The sequence below is a fragment of the Anolis sagrei genome, chromosome 2 (assembly GCF_037176765.1).
Source record: "Anolis sagrei isolate rAnoSag1 chromosome 2, rAnoSag1.mat, whole genome shotgun sequence".
In the NCBI taxonomy this organism is placed as follows: domain Eukaryota; kingdom Metazoa; phylum Chordata; class Lepidosauria; order Squamata; family Dactyloidae; genus Anolis; species Anolis sagrei.
In genome coordinates, this window is record NC_090022.1 from 288,038,601 (window position 1) to 288,058,608 (window position 20,008).

Sequence of the window (20,008 nt, forward strand, 5' to 3'; positions counted from 1 at the left end):
AGAAACATCAAGAAATACTGTTTACCCACAAGCATAAAGACATTACATATATTAGAAACCAGCACTTTCTAATTACTTTATTTTCCAGATCAACAGACTGAGCCACAGCAACGCGTGGCAGGGGACAGCTAGTAAAGTATAAAGGGCTACTATGCCTTTTCAAAAGTAGTTTCACAAACCAAGTTGTTAATACGTGTTTGCACTGACCCTCTTTTTTACTTGCAGAAATCTGTTCAAGCTGCCCTGAGTCCCCTTGGGGAGATAGGGCGGTATGTAAATAAAGTTTTATTATAGAACATTAGGAAGAATCCCTGTTCGCAACTCCTTAGCTTTGGTACTTGGCAGATGATAAAAAGGACAAACTGCTTTCTTCTTGGTTTGTCCAGTGCACTTTTTAGTTTCCAGGCCAACTTGAGCCCACATGCTTCAGTGCTAAGCGTTTTGGATCTGTCACACAAATCGACTTAGTTCAGGGAGCTAGGAAGTATGTTTTCACTCTCCTGATTTTGGCAAAATTACTTACCCACAAAAAGATCATAAACCAAAGGGAGGCTTAAAAGTGTTTGTGTAGTCAGGAGGCTTGGCTCTTAGTCCTCTGTCTCACTTCTCTCCTTTTCTTGACTTGTTTCCTTTTTATCTTGACTTCTTAAGAGATTATACAAAATGTATGTGTGAGAAAGGGGGAAAAAAACCCTACATCTAAATCTACATTCTGAAATTTGGCACGGATAAACAATGAATGAATATGTGGTTGTTCCAGCTGTTAATAGAACGAGCATGGCAGGGAGCAAAGTGGTTTCCTGTGTTGGTGAATTGTGTGGTACGGGGTGAGAAAACATGGAAACAAACAATAATTTCTGAGTAATCTTACTCCTGATCCTTGGGTTACACTATGCTATATTGGGAAAATTATAAAATATGCATAGAACACTCTGTGCTAGATGGAACTTGGTTTATGAACACATGGCATTATTGTGTGGCAGTTTGTATGCTTTATAGACTCCCAAAGGTGCCTTAATATATTTGGCTAGACCACCTAGGCAACTGTGGTGCTGTTGCATCTGTGATTGCTTAAGAAGAAATTTTCCACAATCCTGTTACAATCGAATTGAGCTTGTATATATCATTATAGAGTTGGATGCATTCTTCTACAGACAGTAACATTTCATGTAATAGAGGAGTTTGTTTTCAAAATCAATGAGGCTTTTTGTTTTTTGGCCACTCTGTTTGTATCCCGCTCTTCCTTTAAGGAATTCAGTTCAACATAGTTGGGTGATTTTATAATAAAATAGACTAAATGACATACTGAAAAGCATTGTTTTTTTTTAATTGCCTGTTTTGGGAGAAAAGTAGTGGCAATAGAAACTTGTGATAGAGAAATGTCATTTAAATTGGTGGTTTATTTATTATTTATTTATTTAAAAGTTTTATATACCAACCTTCTCACCTCTCTTGAGGGACTCAGACCGGTTTCCAACCATAATATCACATACAGTCAATAAAACATCATAATTCATATTACAATAAAACATTAAAACAGCAATTACATTCATTAACTACAATGGTCAGTCGTCACACTAAAAACGTTGTTCATCATCCTCCATCCATATCTCAGGGTGTTGGCTCACTCGTCGAATGCCTGTCTCCATAACCACGTCTTTACCTGTTTCCTGAATGTCAGGATAGAAGGGGTGGTTCTGATCTCCAGTGGGAGAGAGTTCCAGAGTCGAGAGGCCACCACTGAGATTAGAGAGATGGGTCAAAACTAACAAAATGAAGTACAACAGTGACAAATGCAAGATACTCCACTTAGGAAGGAAAAACGAAATGTAAAGATACAGAATAGGGGACAATGCCTGGCTCGAGAGCAGTACGTGTGAAAAAGATCTTGGGGTCCTTGTGGACAACAAGTTAAACATGAGCCAACAATGTCATGTGGCGGCAAAAAAAGCCAGTGGGATTTTGGCCTGCATCAATAGGAGCATAGTGTCTAGATCCAGGGAAGTCATGCTACCCCTCTATTCTGCCTTGGTTAGACCATGCCTGGAATATTGTGTCCAATTCTGGGCACCACAGTTGAAGAGAGATATTGATAAACTAGAATGTGTCCAGAGGAGGGCGACTAAAATGATCAACGGTCTGGAGAACAAGCCCTATGAAGAGCAGCTTAAAGAGCTGGGCATGTTTAGCCTGAAGAAGAGAAGGCTGAGAGGAGACATGATAGCCATGTATAAATATGTGAGAGGAAGTCACAGGGAGGAGGGAGCAAGCTTGTGTTCTGCTTCCCTGGAGACTAGGACGCGGAACAATGGCTTCCAACTACAAGAAAGGAGATTCTATCTGAACATGAGGAAGAACTTCCTGACTGTGAGAGCTGTTCAGCAGTGGAACTCTCTGCCCCGGAGTGTGGTGGAGACTCCGTCTATGGAGGCTTTTAAACAGAGGCTGGATGGCCATCTGTCAGGGGTGCTTTGAATGCAATATGCCTGCTTCTTGGCAGGGGGGTTGGACTGGATGGCCTGTGAGGTCTCTTCCATCTCTATGATTCTATGAAACCTTAGCTTTGTGTTGTTTGTTGTGACATTATAATACTCTATTGTGACTTTTGCTGGGCCCCATTGTATGGGCATATTCTGAGCTCAGCCCTAGACATTGTTGAACATGGCCTTATTCTTCCTACCAATTACCCAGGTCACTTCCTCTAATAGGCTCCAGAAATGAAGAACCATAGAATTTTTGAGCTTGCACGAATCTCGGCCCGGCCTTTTAGATTGCCTTGAACAGGATTACTTTATATATATGTGTGTGTGTTATGGCGACAATTTTATGCTTATATTGTTTTGTTAATCTTATGGTTATGTTGTTTACTCGTTATGTATTGTTGATGTTACTTGGAAACTGCTCTGAGTCCCCTTGGGGAGATAGAGCGGTATATAAAGTTTTATTATTATTATTATTATTATTATTATTATTATTATTATTATCATCATTATGATCATCATCATCTCTGGATAAAGTGTAGAACGGTGACTAGGGTGGTTGCTCTTACATCCCAACTCCAGCATTTAGTCCACTTTTGGCTTTGGCTTGGGCAGTTGCATTGGCATAGCTACCTAAATTAAATAAATAGTTTATGCAGTAGCCAATTAGCTGCATGAGTGCCTCATAATGTTTAGCTGTCTTGTTTCAGCCTAAGAGGATTTGCATGGGTTCTTCTGTTCCCCTTTTCTTGGCCATAATACCACTTCAACAATAGCTTATCGAAATCGGGTTACATGCTATTTTCATTTACACGCATACATACGGTGGTCCACGCTGTTGCTACATCAAGGATAGACTACTACAACTCACTCTATGTGGGGTTACTCTTGAGGACTGTTTGGAAGCTTTAGAGGAAGGTGGGCGGCAACCAGATTTCTAACTGGGGCAGTGTACAGAGAGCATACCATTCCCTTGTTACGCCAGCTCCACTGGCTGCCAGTCTGCTACCAAGCACAATTCAAAGTGCTGGCCTTAACCTATAAAGCCCTAAACGGTTCTGGCCCAGCTTAGCTGCCTGAACGTATCTTCTTCTATGATCCACCTCAGAGATTAAGATCTTATGCACTCGATTCCACCTTCCTCGCAAGCATTACTGGTGGGGACGAGAGACAGGGCCTTTTCAGTGGTGGCCCCTCGGCTGTAGCAACCCCCACCCTCCTGACAGTCAGGAAGAAAAACAAATGTGGCTATGTGACCTAGCTTTCGAACAGCAAAGCCCGTAGTGCAATAAGATAGCAAGGAATAGTGAATGAACCAATGGAACGACTGTTGTTGTTCATTCGTTCAGTCGTCTCCGACTCTTCGTGACCTCATGGACCATCCCACGCCAGAGCTCCCTGTCGGCCGTCACCACCCCCAGCTCCCTCAAGGTCAGTCCAGTCACTTCAAGGATGCCATCCATCCATCTTGCCCTTGGTCGGCCCCTCTTCCTTTTGCCTTCCACTTTCCCCAGCATAATTGTCTTCTCTAGGCTTTCCTGTCTCCTCATGATGTGACCAAAGTACTTCAACTTTGTCTCTAGTATCTTTCCCTCCAGTGAGCAGTCGAGCTTTATTTCCTGGAGGATGGACTGGTTGGATCTTCTCGCAGTCCAAGGCACTCTCAGAACTTTCCTCCAGCACCGCAGCTCAAAAGCATCGATCTTCCTTCGCTCAGCCTTCCCTAAGGTCCAGCTCTCACATCCGTAGGTGACTACAGGGAATACCATGGCTTTGACTAGGCGGATCTTTGTTGCCAGTCTGATGTCTCTACTCTTCACTATTTTATTGAGACTGGACATTGCTCTCCTCCCAAGAAGTAAACGTCTTCTGATTTCCTGGCCACAGTCTGCATCTGCAGTAATCTTTGCACCTAGAAATACAAAGTCTGTCACGGCCTCCACGGTTTCTCCCTCTATTTTCCAGTTGTCAATCATTCTTGTTGCCATAATCTTGGTTTTTTTGACGTTTAGCTGCAACCCGGCTTTTGCGCTTTCTTCTTTCACCTTGATTAGAAGGCTCCTCAGCTCCTCCTCGCTTTCGGCCATCAGAGTGGTGTCATCTGCATATCTGAGGTTGTTAATGTTTCTTCCAGCAATTTTCACCCCAGCTTTGCATTCATCCAGCCCCGCACATCGCATGATGTGTTCTGCATACAAGTTAAAAAGGTTGGGTGAGAGGATGCAGCCTTGCCGGACGCCTTTCCCAATCTTGAACCAGTGTGTTGTTCCGTGGTCAGTTCTGACTATTGCTACTTGGTCCTTGTACAGATTCCTCAGGAGAAAGACAAGGTGGCTTGGGATGCCCATCCCACCAAGAACTTGCCACAATTTATTATGATCCACACAGTCAAAGGCTTTAGAATAGTCAATGAAGCAGAAGTAGATGTTTTTCTGAAACTCCCTGCTTTTCTCCATTATCCAGCGGATATTGGCAATTTGGTCTCTCGTTCCTCTACCTTTTCTAAACCCAGCCTGAACATCTGGCAACTCTCGCTCCATGTATTGCTGGAGTCTTCCTTGCAGGATCTTGAGCATTACCTTACTGGCATGAGAAATAAGGGCCACTGTACGGAAGTTGGAGCAGTCTTTCGCATTTCCCTTTTTTGGTATGGGGATATAAGTTGATTTTTTCCAGTCTGATGGCCATTCTTGTGTTTTCCATATTTGCTGGCAAATGGCATGCATCACCTTGACAGCATCATCTTTTAAGATTTTAAACAGTTCAGCTGGGATCCCGTCGTCTCCTGCTGCCTTGTTGTTAGCAATGCTTCTTAAGGCCCATTCAACCTCACTCCTCAGGATGTCTGGTTCTAATTCATTCACCACACCGTCAAAACTATCCTCAATATTATTATCCTTCCTATACAGATCTTCTGTATAGTTTCGCCACCTTCTCTTGATCTCTTCAGCTTCTGTTAGGTCCCTGCCATCTTTGTTTCTTATCATACCAATTTTTGCCTGAAATTTACCTCCAATGTTTCTAATTTTCTGGAAGAGGTCTCTTGTCTTTCCTATTCTGTTGTCTTCTTCCACTTCCATGCATTGCTTATTTAAAAATAGTTCCTTATCTCTTCTGGCTAACCTCTGGAATTGCGCATTTAACTGGGCATATCTCCCCTTATCCCTGTTTCCTTTCGCTTTCCTCCTTTCTTGGGCTACTTCCAGTGTCTCAGCAGACAACCATTTTGCCTTCTTGGTTTTCTTTTTCTTTGGGACGTACTTTGTTGCCGCCTCCTGAACAATGTCTTGGACTTCTGTCCATAGTTCTTCTGGGACTCTGTTTACTAAATCTAGTCCTTCAAATCTGTTCTTCACTTCCACTGTATATTCGCTAGGAATGTTAGTGAGATCATATCTAACTGGTCTGTGTATTTTCCCTGATCTCTTTAGTTTTATTCTAAATTGGGCAATAAGAAGTTCGTGATCTGAGCTACAGTCAGCCCCAGGTCTTGTTTTCACCGACTGGATGGATGTCCGCCACCTTTGGCTGCAAAGGATGTAGTCAATCTGATTTCGGTGTTGACCGTCTGGTGAGGTCCATGTGTAAAGCCGTCTTTTAGGTTGTTGGAAGAGAGTATTCGTTATACACAGCGAGTTTTCCTGGCAAAATTCTATCAGCCTGCGTCCCGCTTCATTTTGTTCTCCCAGACCATGCTTGCCTGTGATCCCTGTTGTCATTTGACTTCCCACCTTGGCATTCCAGTCTCCTGTAATGAAAATAATGTCTCTTTTTGGTGTATTATCCAGCAGTTCCTGCAGATCCTCATAGAACTGATCTACTTCTGCTTCTTCAGCAGCTGTGGTTGGGGCGTATATTTGGATCACTGTGATATTGAAAGGCTTTCCTTGCACTCGAATTGAGATCATTCTGTCATTTTTTGGGTTGTATCCAAGCACCGCTTTAGCGAATTTCTTATTAATTATGAAGGCTACTCCATTTCTTCGATGTTCCTCTTGTCCGCAGTAGTAGATCTGGTGGTCATCTGATGTGAAGTGGCCCATTCCAGTCCATTTCAGTTCGCTGACCCCCAGAATGTCTATCTTTAGTCTTGACATCTCACCAATAACAACATCCAATTTGCCCTGGCTCATAGATCTTACATTCCAGGTTCCTATGGTGTGTTGATCTTTAGAGCATCGGATTCGTCGTTCACCTCCGGTACCGTCGGCCGCTAGCCTTCCTTTCGGCTTTGAGCTAGCCGCGTCATCACATCTGGGGCTAGTTGAACTTATCCTCTGCTCCTCCCCAGTAGCATTTTGGCCATCTTCCGACCTGGGAGTCCCATCTTCCAATGGCATACCGACATATCTCTGGTTGTACTGGTCCATTTAGTTTTCTTGGCAAGGATACTGGAGTGGTTTGCTATTGCCTTCCCCAGGGATCACGCTTGGTCTGACCTCTCTGCCACAACCGTCCCATCTTGGGTGTCCCTTCACGGTTTTGCTCATGACATCATTGAGGTGCTCAAGCTCCAACGCCCCGACAAGGCGGTGATCCTTTGCTGGAGATGGAACGACTACGAACTTGATTTTGGATGTCGTGTTTTTAATAACAGTTCTTAAATCGTGTTATCGGTGGGTTTTAATATAAATGTTATTATATTATCAATGTTTAATTTTAATGTTTTATGTCTAAATGTTCCTTTATGTTTATGTCTGAATTTGGTTAGGTTAATTTATAGTTATATTTTACTGACTTGCTATCATCTTTTGGTTTTCACATTTATGTACGGCATTGATTTTTCCCTTTATAATGTTGTAAACCACTTTTGAGTTCCCTTAGGGGGAGAAAAGCAGTATATAATGTAGTAAATAAAACAGCACAATCTGTTTCTTAATTGTGAAATTATATTTCTAATTGTGGGTTATTATTGACCAAGCACATCTCTCCAGATAAAGTGAGGTATGGCTGTGACATATGGCTGTACATTTTACATAAACTTCTGACATTTTTTTTAAATAATTGGTACAAACCAATCAAATGTCAAAATATAGTTCAAAGATGTAGCTAGGGATACCTGAGAAACCTGAGATTGATTCTCTCTTCCTTCCATTTAGCTGGCCTGTGGACAGTGTTCACCTTAGGAGGAGTGGGCAGCAAGCGAGCTCCTCAACAGGAAGAGTCTTCCCCTCTAGCGAATCAAAGTCTTCTGTTGCTACTTGCACTAGCAAATCTGACGGATGCACCAGACACACCGAATCCTTACCGGCAAGCTATTATGTCCTTCAAGAACACACAAGGTTGGTATCTCTTTAAAACGTTTCTATTGATCTAGAATCCAAGTAAGGACTTTTATTACTTTGGGTCAATTGAGAGAAATCTGCATCAGATTCTTCTTCCCAGAAACCTCCTGCATGGCAGGAAATTTCCCACCACTTGACCTGGTGGCCCCACCCCTGGATTGGCCAGGTCCGGCTTCCCTAAGTCGGACAAGGCATTTCTGATTTTGAAACCACAAAATGTATAAAAATAAAAAATATTAATTTTAAACCCTATCCGCGAAACAGCGAGTCCGCGAAAAGCAAACCGCAAAACAGCGGGAAAACATTGTATAGCCAGTGGGAGGGCTGCCACCTCAGTTCCTTCTTTTTGCCTCACTTGCAGCAGTAGGAACTTCTCTCTTTGCTCTTCTTAGCTCTGACCGTTAATTTGACTCCCTCATCAAAATTTTGGACTTGACCACAAACTTCTCTTGACTACCCTTAGCACACTTAGTATTCACTGAATACAAAGTGTTATGGAGAATTCAGATATAACTTAATTTAGTCTTAGGTAAGCAAACAACAAATATAACTTGCTCTTTAGGAATTTGAGTTCTAAACTATTGGTCCTCAACTGGTAGGTGGGCATATGCTATTACTGCTTTGCATCAATGGCTTTACTACTAAACAGATATGTGTGTGTGTGTGTGTGTGTGTGTGTATTTTGGAAAAGAAATGGGTTCACAAAGATATGCCTAGACTCAAGGTAGATCTGTTAGCTAAAAGCTGTTGATCTAGACCAGTGGTTCTCAACCTGTGGGTTCCCAGGTGTTTTGACAACAACTCCCAGAAATACCAGCCAGTTTACCAGCAGGTTGAGAACCACTGATCTAGACCCTAGAACTAAACTTCACTTTATCAGGCCCAGTAAAAAGTTCCACTCTATCAAGCCCAGTAATAAGAAAAACACAAAATAAATGTGCTGAATTATTTTAAAACTTCTATCTTTTTTGTTCCTTTTCCAGATAGCACAGTTCTTCCATCACCAAATCCTCATGCTTTCCAGATTAACTTCAACAGTTTATATACCACTTTGTGCGAACAGCAGAATTCTGATCAAGCAACTCTCCTTTTGTACACTCTGCTGCACCAAAACAGCAATGTTCGAACGTACATGTTGGCTCGAACAGATATGGAAAACTTGGTAAGTAGTGGACAGAATGTCCCATTGCTTCTCAAAGTTTGCTTGTTGTGTAATCTTTTGTTCTGGTATTGTAGCTGTGAGAAACTGGTGCTAGCCGAGCCAGGAGATATTTCCTGAATTCGCTGGTTTTTGGAAATGAGTATTATGGATTTGTGGATTGTGGTGGAGAGTGATAAATTTTTGCAGTTATACATATAATATTGATAATATTATAATATTGATAATATTATAATGTAATACATATAATATTGATAATATTATAATATTGACAATATTATAATGTAATACAATATAATACTACTACTACTAATAATAATAATATATTATAATTATATATTTTATATTAAATGGAATATTACTAATAATATTATAGTATAATGTTATAGTACAATGTAATATATTATATTAATATTGTGCTATGGTAATAATATAATATATTGTATTTACTTTTTTACTTATAAGCCGCTCTGAGTCCCCTTCGGGGTGAGAAGGGCAGCATATAAATGTCATAAATAAATAAATAAATTGTGGCGGAGATCCATTTCCGCAATATGATCTGTTTGTCAGCATGTGTGCATTTTTCTCATGCTTCTACATGTTTTTGAATGCACTGTTTCCACCTTCCCTATTGCACTTTAGGCTTTGTATTTATAAAACCACAAGTGGTAGTAGTATAATTTGGAACTTTTAGGCAGGAACATACCTATGAATTGCACAGAGAGTGTGCATGTCTCACTGTGGCAAAATCAAGACAAGTCTTCCACTCCACACACTTCAGCAATAATAACTATTATAACACAGTGTTGCATCCGCATACTACTCTTTACTAGACCAGCTATGGATAAATACTTACATACAAGACTGGAACATGAAGGATTACTGTTTGCAGAACAGCAAAATATTACAAGAATTGTAATGTCTTTATGAGGATGAAAGGTTCCCATAAAATTATTATGTGAGCTTAGAAAAATACATGCAAGCAGTACTTGAGTTATCAAGAGGGAAGTCGGAGGGGGAGGTAGGTGGGCTCTAATTAAACCCAGAAGCTTCACCCCATTTCTCCAATAGTAGCCACATCATGGCCCCCTCTGGCCTTCTAAAACCAATTGCTAAGGGACCCTTTATAAATGGGAAAGAGGCTGGGCCTCTTTGACCACCCACCCCTTGGTAATTTGAGCCCTGCCCAGAATTTGTTCCTCGGGCAGAATGCAATTATAAGTAAGGGGGGGGGGGGGGGGAGGAGAGCAATGCATGTTTCTGGGAGAAAGAATATCCTTTAGTCCTATTAGCAGTTGGTCCCAGTCTTTATATGACAGAAGAAATGTTATTAATTTAAAGCATTCTTCAATAAATCCCGTGCCAGAATAGCCACGGCTCAGGAACTTGAGTCAAGGCCTTTAATCCACCATGAAGAAAGTCACAGTGTATTGTTGTCTCTCCCCCCCCCCCCCCCCCCCCCATCTTGTTCTGGTGAAATGGGCCAGGGGAATACAGCTATTGTGGTGGTTCACTCATATTATGTCAATAATAATAATTGTTATTATAACAAGTGTTTGACTTGTGATTTTGTGATACGAAATCCAACATATAGATCTCATTTGCTGTGACATACTGTGTTTTTGTGTCAGTAAAATAATAATAATGATAACAACAACAATAATAACAACAACAACATTTGGCCAAGCCCAAGAATTACAATAAAGCAAAGTAAAATATATACAACAGGTAATATCATCAAATATTTTTTTTCAGTCTCCCAGTTTTTTTTTATTTGATACATCCCAACAATCAAGAAAATTTTGCCATACAGGACTTATTTCAATATACATAATTCCAAAAGTAAATATTCCTTAAATGACATTTATACATTCCTTAGTTATGTATCGTCTAACACTCCTGCCCTCCCCCCCCCATTCCCCCCTCCCCCCAGAACAGCAATTCTGAATGATGTCATTGCATCAATTTCACCATGTAGAAAGCTTGCTTCAAAATGCTATATCTGTCATCTCCATCTATTTTGGCAATATCATCAAATCAATACAAAACAATAACAAAATAATACAATAAGGTAAACACAAGATATAAAATAAAATAATGGAAGACAGTGGGCTGGGCCAAATGAAAGGGATAAAATTATAAAACCCAGGATGAGGTAGATAAATAGAGTAGTGTATCAGATGGGAGATTCAGATGGGACAACGATGGGGTTGATTTTAATTAAGGGATGAGATAAAGTGCATCAAAAGGACAAATTTGTACTGGGACCGTCATGGTCACTTGGGACGTAGAGTAGATTAGGGGATAAAAATGCCAAGTACAGAATCTATAGCCAGATGAAGCAATGTTGGAATTGAGTCAAGATGTCTTTCCTGGTCCTTGGAAGCCTTGCCTTGGTTAGATTCAAGTGCCTTGTTTGATTTCATGATTCAAGTTTTGGAGTTTTACCGTGGAAATTTCTCATGAACTGATGCACTAATTTCCTGGACTATTGGTTTCTGCTTATCTTTTTACCTAATTGGATTTACCTATTTTTATGGAGTGTTTTTTTTACTGCTACTGATTTGTAATTATCTTCAATAAATTGCTTGCATTTTTACTCAGCTTTGTGGTGTGTTAAGTCAGAGGGCTTTCCTGGCTAGAGTATTTAGTATTTCCTAGATAGAACAGTGTTCTGTACAATAATTTGAAGGACAAAAAAAAAAAAAACCTGCATAGGTCATCTGCTTTAATTAGAAGGGTCATAATTATCTTAAAACAATTTAGAATAAAATATTGGTAAATATTAGATCCTGAATACTTTACCTCTCAGAACAAGCCCGCCATATAAAATAGCTTACCATATAAAATATGCCAGGAGATCTTAAAAGCATTATTTGTTTATTAGGAAGTGAATGCTGAGTCTCCCAGCAGACACTTTTTTTTCCTGGCAGCAGAAGAAAACAAACAAAATGTGGTTTAATAGTTTGTCAGTTGAAGTTTATTTATTCATTAGTGTTTGTTCTCTTCCCACAGTTACTGGTTTAGGTAAACCCAGGATGGTCTAAAACTATACCTGCGCCTGAATTTTTAAATTCTATACAGATGTGTTGTGTTTTTCTTTTTTCTTTTTAAAGGTTCTTCCAATTCTCGAGATTCTTTATCATGTTGAAGAAAGGAATTCACACCATGTTTACATGGCTCTGATCATTCTGTTAATCCTTACTGAAGACGATGGCTTCAATCGATCCATTCATGAAGTGGTAAGTTGTGAGTAGTGACAAAATGTCTTTTAAGTCATAACTACCAATACTTCTTGGATAAGCTTAATATTTTCTTTCCAAGTTCACCGAGATGGCTGTAGTTATTTCAGTTCAGCTGTTCTTTGCAGATTCAATTATACTTTTCAGCTTAGACTTTTATAACCCTTCTTGTCAAATAATGGAACGTTCTTCCCTCTTGGGCCTCTTGGATAAGTTTTTCCTTGAATGCTAAGTTTGAATAAAGGAATACACAGTAATTGATTTACTTTATAAATCTGGTTAAATCAATATTGGCAGAGCATATGAATGAAATAGACTTTTGTCTGAGCTTTAATTGCACAAGTTAATGACATCTCTGTGGACTTCAAGGTACTGAGATGGTTCCACAATGTTAGTTGCTACTGAGAGCCATGTAAAATTAGTTATTATTAAATTATCCCACTGATTCCAGTGGGACCTGATGCAATTTAATTTGGATGCAACATTTCTACAAGATTCTATTAAGGCCAGTTTTCAATTCTGTGCAATACAGGATCTTCACTGAAAAATATTAGAATGAAAGTTGGTGTGTGTGTGTGTGTGTGTGTGTGTGTGTGTGTCAGGAACAACTGTGTATGTCATGGTCTAATCTTAACTCCATAGAATCATAGAATCAAAGAGTTGGAAGAGACCTCATGGGCCATCCAGTCCAACCCCCTGCCAAGAAGCAGAAATATTGCATTCAAATCACCCTTGACAGATGGCCACCCAGCCTCTGTTTAAAAGCTTCCAAAGAAGGAGCCTCCACCACACTCCGGGGCAGAGAGTTCCACTGTTGAACGGCTCTCACAGTCAGGAAGTTCTTCCTCATGTTCAGATGGAATCTCCTTTCTTGTAGTCTGAAGCCATTGTTTCGCGCCCTAGTCTCCAAGGAAGCAGAAATCAAGCTTGCTCCCTCCTCCCTGTGGCTTCCTCTCACATATTTATACATGGCTATCATATCTCCTCTCAGCCTTCTCTTCTTCAGGCTAAACATGCCCAGCTCCTTAAGCCGCTCCTCATAGGGCTTGTTCTCCAGACCCTTTATCATTTTAGTCACCCTCCTCTGGACATATTCCAGCTTGTCAATATCTCTCTTGAATGGTGGTGCCCAGAATTGGACACAATATTCCCGGTGTGGTCTAACCAAAGCGGAATAGAGGGGTAGCATTACTTCCCTGGACCTAGATACTATGCTTCTATTGATGCAGGCCAAAATCCCATTGGCTTTTTTTGCCGCCACATCACATTGTTGGCTCATGTTTAACTTGTTGTCCATCTTTTGTGTCTAGTTTCAAGAGTGCTAAGAGTGAGCCTGTGCTTGACGGGGTTACACTCCCCCTGAAGGCGCAGGTTCACAGCTTCAGAGCGATCCTGGACTCACCGCTGAGCCTGGAACCCCAGGTTTCGGTGGTGGCCAGGGGAGCTTTCGCACAGTTAAAGCTTGTACCTTGGGAAGTCTGACTTGGCCACAGTGGTCCACACTCTGGTTAAATCCCAAATAGACTACTGCAACTCACTCTACGTGGGGTTGCCTCTGAAGACTGCTCGGAAGCTCCAACTAGTCCAACGCTCAGCAGCCAGGGTTTAACCCATTGCGTCACTGGGGGCATGAGTGAAACTGCCCAATACCTGCTTTTTTAGATAATTTTAGCAGCTTTGGAAGGAAGCAATTTTCGTCCGAAGGTTGAAGACAGACGGCAAAATTAATTAAGACAGTCTGCACCAAGCTGGGCTTTTAGTCCTCTCCTTCAGCGCACATCCTGCTCTTATAAATGTATTGCCTGTGTTAGCTCTTGAATGTATTTTCCTTTTGTGGTCCTACACCCACACTTATTTATTGATAGTTAAGATTAATTTTAGTAAGTACCGTTTTGTAAATCACTGATTATATAGACTCTTACCTGGGTTCCCCGAGGAAGCCACAAATGCTTTCCTGTCTGGTCAAAGGAGTTTTGTTTGAAAATAAAATGTGGTTTTGACTTCCTTGGAAAAAATATTTTAAAAACAAAAACAAATACGATCTCTTTCTGTTATTAGCCTCACATACGCAGTTACCTGTGCCCATAGTCAGCCCTAATAATGGGAGTAGTAGCTATTGAGTAAGACGCTGTTTTCCTATGGCTTTTGCAATTTCCATTCTGGTTACGTGGTTCTGCATCTATTATTGTCAGAATAAATTTGCGTTCAGCCAGGCATTAGGGCATCATCCTAGGGGATGATCAAAGTGTTCCACTCCTTGTGAGATAGTTGATTTATTTGCATGCGGTCATCTCTTTCCTTACCTTTCCCACTTCCATTGCTGTTGTTATAGAGTAGCCCATCTTTTGGCATCCTTCTCTATTGAGGAACCCACAGGGCCATTGAATCCTGACCCATTCTGGAAAGACACACAAGCTGTTTTACTCAGGAAGTCTCTCCAGAGAGAAAATGACACTCCCATTCAGATGTGCATTTTAACAATTTACTTTCCTGTCGTGGCAAATGCCTCACCGTGTCAACACTCTGGGAAGTAGCATGAGTGGATAAATGTAACTCCTTATCCTCCCAGAACTGCTGGGGGAGATTACCACCGTTACTTCCTATGTTATTATGGAAGATTTAGCCACTGAGCATTGCAGTATGGCAATGGAGTCCAGGGTTTGAATTTTTGCTCAGCCATGGAAAACCACAGAGTGACCTTCATTCCTCGAGGAAGACAATGGAACACACCTCTGAAAAAATATAGCTAAGATTACCCTGTAATAGGTTTACCTTAGGGTTGGAAATGACTTTAAGGCACATAACACAATTGTAGACCTTTCATAACTTGTCTGCTTGAGCCCTAATATACTCATAGCCCTCTTTAACATTACAGATGTGTTATAATATAATAATAATAATAATAATAACACTTTATTTATACCCCGCTACCATCTCCCCAGGGGACTCGGTGCGGCTTACATGAGGCCGAGCCCATCATACAACAATACAAGCAATAACAACAACAATACAAGCAATTTAAAAACAACAAAACAATAAAACAATAACATAGCATTATCAATAGGACAACACACTTTAAAACCAATGGAAGGCCAGATGTAGTTAAAATTAAAAATAATGCTGGACATGGGCGAAAAAGTGATGAGGCAGTTTGTGGAAAACATACAGGCAGACCTAAAACAATGTAAACTGCTTTGGAGGACAAAATGCTATGGGATCATTATTCTGGGAAGGCACACTGGACCAACCACGTCTTCAAGCTCCTCCTAAAGACTGCCAGTTGGGGCATGCCTGATGTCCTTAGGGAGTGAGTTTCAGAGTCGAGGGGCCACCACCGAAAAGAACCTCTCTCTCTCTCGTCCCCACCAAACGCGCTTGCGATACATGCGGGAGCATGAGCAGGGCCTCTCCAGATGATCTGAGAGATTGTTTGGGTTCGTATACAGAGATGCAGTCACGAAGGTAGGCGGGTCCCAAACCATTCAGGGCTTTGTAGGTGAGAACCTGCACCTTGAATTGGGTCCGGAAAATGAATGGCAGCCAGTGGAGCTCCTTAAACAGGAGGGTTGACCGTTCCCTGTAAGGAACCCTGGTTAACAACCTGGCTGCCGCCCTTTGGACCATCTGGAATTTCCGAGCCCTTTTCAAGGGCAGCCCCACGTAGAGTGCATTACAGTAATCCAGTCTAGAGGTGACTAAGGCATGGACCACCCTGGCCAGATGTGTTGTGTGTGTTCAGGGGGTGGGCACACCCCTCAGTCCCTGGATACACCTCTCCATCAGGACTTTTAATATTCAAGCCTAAGGTTTGTTTATATAATAAATTATAGCTCTCCTTTTACGAAACAATCATCACAGTCCCAGTCATACGCCAGAAAACAACGATATCCACTAGCAAAAGAGAATAAGATGTGATTTTTAAAATTTTTATTTTGTGTCTTTACAGATCCTGAAAAATATCACTTGGTACTCAGAACGTGTGTTAACGGAAATTTCTTTGGGGAGTCTCCTGATACTGGTAGTAATAAGAACAATACAGTACAACATGACAAGAACAAGGGTAAGAGTTGTATTCTGGGTTGCATTCTGGTTCCCAACAAATAGTAATGATAATGATAGAAATATTTATTATTTATTTATTTATGACATTTATAGCCCGCCTTTCTCACTCACACGGCGACTCAAGGCGGGGTTACAGATTGGCACGATTCGATACCATGCATTCATTAAAAACAGTCAACATAACAATATAAAAACATATATAAAAACCATTAAAAACATGTAGTCACCGATGTCAACTTGTTAAAGTAATAATAAAACTTTATTTTTACCCCGTCACCATCTCCCCGAAGGGACTTGGGGCGGCTAACCAAGTACTCAAGGTGCCACACATAAAATAAAATTACATATCATCTAAACAATACGCAATTTGACAGAATACAAGAATGAATAACATTGATCGATTAAAAAAAAATAAACCTGTAGGTCATTGGGTTTCTTCAAACACAAACTAAAGTGCCGAATAACAATGCCCAATGTCATCACATGACCAGAGTGCATTATAGTAGGTCAAAGGCCTGTAAACATAGCCATGATTTTAGGCTCGGATGGAAGATTTAGAGATTTGGGGTTAATCTAACCTTTCTAGGGAGGGCATTCCAGAACTGGGGAGCTACCACCGAGAAGGCCCCCTCTCTCTCGTCCCCACCAACCACACCTGTGGTGGTGGTGGGACCTAGAGAAGGGCCTTCCCAGCCGATCTCAAGGCCTGCACCAGTTCATAGAACGAGTTGCAGTATTGAAGAAACAGTGGTGGAGAAGTGAGAATCCTGTTTAATATGTGGAGCAACCTTAGACATCCAGACCAGTAGCCCATTATAGCCTACTATGACTGGTAATAATTTTCTAGCACATTGGCAGGATGTTTTCCCAGTCCTCCCAAGTGAGGTTCTTTAAGGTTGATACTAAATCACAATATCTGTGTCCAGTTTTTGACCCTTGCCCACATCTCAAATTGTAAATAAATTGTGAAACTATAAATGCATATTATGTATACTTCTAGTAACTAGAATGTTAGTTGTGTTGTTAAAGACTTTCATATCCGGAATCACTGGGGTGCTGTGAGTTTTCTGGGCTGTATGGCCATATTCCAGAAGCATTCTCTCCTGACGTTTCGTACACATCTTTGGCAGGCATCCGCAGAGGTTGAGATGTATGTTGGAAACTAGGCAAGTGAGGTTTATATATCTAGGGTGGGAGAAACCTCACAACATCTGAGGATCCCTATCATAGATGTGAGCAAAACATCAGGAGACAATGCTTCTGGAACTTGGCCGTACAGCCCGGAAAATTCATAGTAACCTATTTTAATTTTCAAATAGACACATTTTATTTGGAATATTATTACAACTTTGAAGCTAAGTAGGAAAAATTGCAATATTACAAGCCTTTCTTTTTAAATAAAATAAATATTGAAGGCTGAAAAATAAAGAAAGCCTACCAGAGGCAAGGTTGCAATAAAGACACACCAAGCTTGTGCCTCTGGTAGGCGGATGTTGGAGTATTGAGTGATTTCTTTCTTGCAAGCCTTGCTGCGTACAGAAAGGATAGTCTGATGTGTGTTTCCCCCCCATCCCTTCCTCATCTCCTACAGGACAAATACCTTCATACAAATTGTTTGGCAGCTTTAGCCAATATGTCAGCACAGTTCCGCTCACTTCATCAGTATGCCGCTCAAAGGATCATCAGGTAAATACAAGCCTTTTACAAAATATTTAAACTAGCTTCATTCTAAATTCTGCCGGAAAGATACCTGAATTTCCAATTACCTGATGTGAATAGCAACCCAGGTAAATTCTATTTGGTTTCATGGAGTCTGAAGTGCAATACAGTGTGCCCCATTGATACCATACCTAGTTACTAATGGCAGCTTCTTATGCCAGGCGGAAATTGGTAACTGGATAATACAGAATACGAAATGCTAAGTGTTTCTTTTCCCACAATAAAAAGAAGCTGTCGCGTACACACTGGGAAAAGTGCATGTAGTTTGTATAATCTATTGCAGGGGTCCTCAAACTAAGGCCCGGGGGCCGGATATGGCCCTCCAAGGTCATTTAACCGGCCCTCACTCAGGGTCAACCTAAGTCTGAAATGATTAGAAAGCACACATCAGCAACAACAATCCTATCTCATCAGCCAAAAGCAGGTCCACACTTCCCATTGAAATACTAATAAGCTTATATTTGTTAAAATTGTTCTTCATTTTAATTATTGTATTGTTTTTAAGTGCTTTTTTGCACTACAAATCAGATATGTGCAGTGTGCATAGGAATTCATTCATGTTTTTTCAAATTATAATCCAGCCCTCCAACAGTTTGAGGGACTGTGACCTGGCCCTCTGTTTAAAAAGTTTGAGGACCCCTGATCTATTGCATTGGATAGATTCACTGGTGTGTTATATAAGACAAGTGTTGTTGTCATAGATGCATACAGATACATGGTTTCCTAGCTGTAGAGGGCACAACGTGATTAGAGCCTACAAAACGTCTTACTTGCGTGAATATTTATTTATTGTGTCAGGAGCAAACCAAACAGTTGTATTGCATTTTTTAACAAACAAACAAAGCACAAAGTTTGCAAGCTTGGTAGTTGATTAAATGTTCTTTGACCAGTAGCTGGCCACTTGGAGTGCCTCTGGTCTTACTATAAGAAGGTCCTCCATGGTGCATGTAGCAGGGCTCAGGTTGCATTGCAGTAGGTGGTCTGTAGTTTGCTCTTCTCCACACTCGCATGTCATGGATTCCACTTTGTAGCCCAATTTCTTAAGATGGGCTCTGCATCTTGTGGTGACAGAGTGCAGTCTGTTCAGCGCCTTCCAATTTGCCCAGTCTTCTGTGTGCCCAGGGCCGGAATCTCTCATTTGGTATCAGCCATTGATTGAGGTTCTGGGTTTGAGCCTGCCACTTTTGGACTCTCGCTTGCTGAGGTGTTCCAGCGAGTGTCTCTGTAGATCTTAGAAAACTATTTCTTGATTTAAGTCATTGACGTGCTGGCTGACACCCAAACGGGATGGGCCGGAGATGTCTCTGCCTTGGTCCTTTCACTATTGGTTGCTACTTCCCGGCGGATTTCAGGTGGTGCAATACTGGCTAAACAGTGTAATTTCTCCTGTGGTGTAGGGCGCAGACACTCCATGATAATGCGGCATGTCTCATTAAGAGCCACATCCACTGTTTTAGTGTGGTGAGATGTGTTCCACACTGCGTGGATGAATCTTGACCTTCATTATTGATGTTCAAAACTTTGTGATGAATCCTTTCCACATTGTATTGTCGAAGGCTTTCATGGCCGAATCACTGGGTTGTTGTAGGTTTTTTCAGGCTATATGGCATTCTCTCTTGACATTTCGCCTGCATCTATGGAAAGCATCCTCAGAGGTAGTGAGGTGAGGTTTCCACATTTTTTTCTGCATGGGGATTCCTTTCTATTAGCGTCAGACCTGGCTTCCCTTCCATCCTGCAGCTTTCTGTGGTGCTGAAAATGCATTCTGGACCCTTCACAACCCTCTAAAGCAGATTTTTGTTCTTGTGAACCTAGACTGCTGCTTTCCCACTTTTGCTGAAGAGGCAACATTAGCCAATGGAAGTAGGCTTTTGAATTCTGATGAAGGGTTTTATATGCCTCTGCCTTCAAACCCCTCTACTTTGCAAAGGATGTTAATGTGCATTATCACCTTATTAATCAGGTCTCTGTGTCCCTTACTGTTGCCATATGCCAGCTAGAAGGGTGAATGGGCTGCCTCTGTGTTCAGTATTGGGGAGGTAGTAAGTAGTAGTTGAGGAA

At 41.2% G+C, this 20,008-nt stretch overlaps 1 protein-coding gene across 3 annotated transcripts in view; it reads left to right on the plus strand.

The window, feature by feature from the left end:
* Positions 1-20,008, plus strand: part of DYM (dymeclin) — a 258,206-nt gene that overhangs the window by 111,940 nt on the left and 126,258 nt on the right. For all 3 annotated transcript variants that reach the window (XM_060761240.2, XM_060761241.2, XM_060761242.2), the window contains exons 10-14: positions 7,580-7,762; positions 8,749-8,927; positions 12,041-12,166; positions 16,113-16,226; positions 17,820-17,914. In XM_060761240.2, the coding sequence (XP_060617223.2) occupies positions 7,580-7,762; positions 8,749-8,927; positions 12,041-12,166; positions 16,113-16,226; positions 17,820-17,914 (697 nt within the window). The remainder of the gene's footprint in view (positions 1-7,579; positions 7,763-8,748; positions 8,928-12,040; positions 12,167-16,112; positions 16,227-17,819; positions 17,915-20,008) is intronic.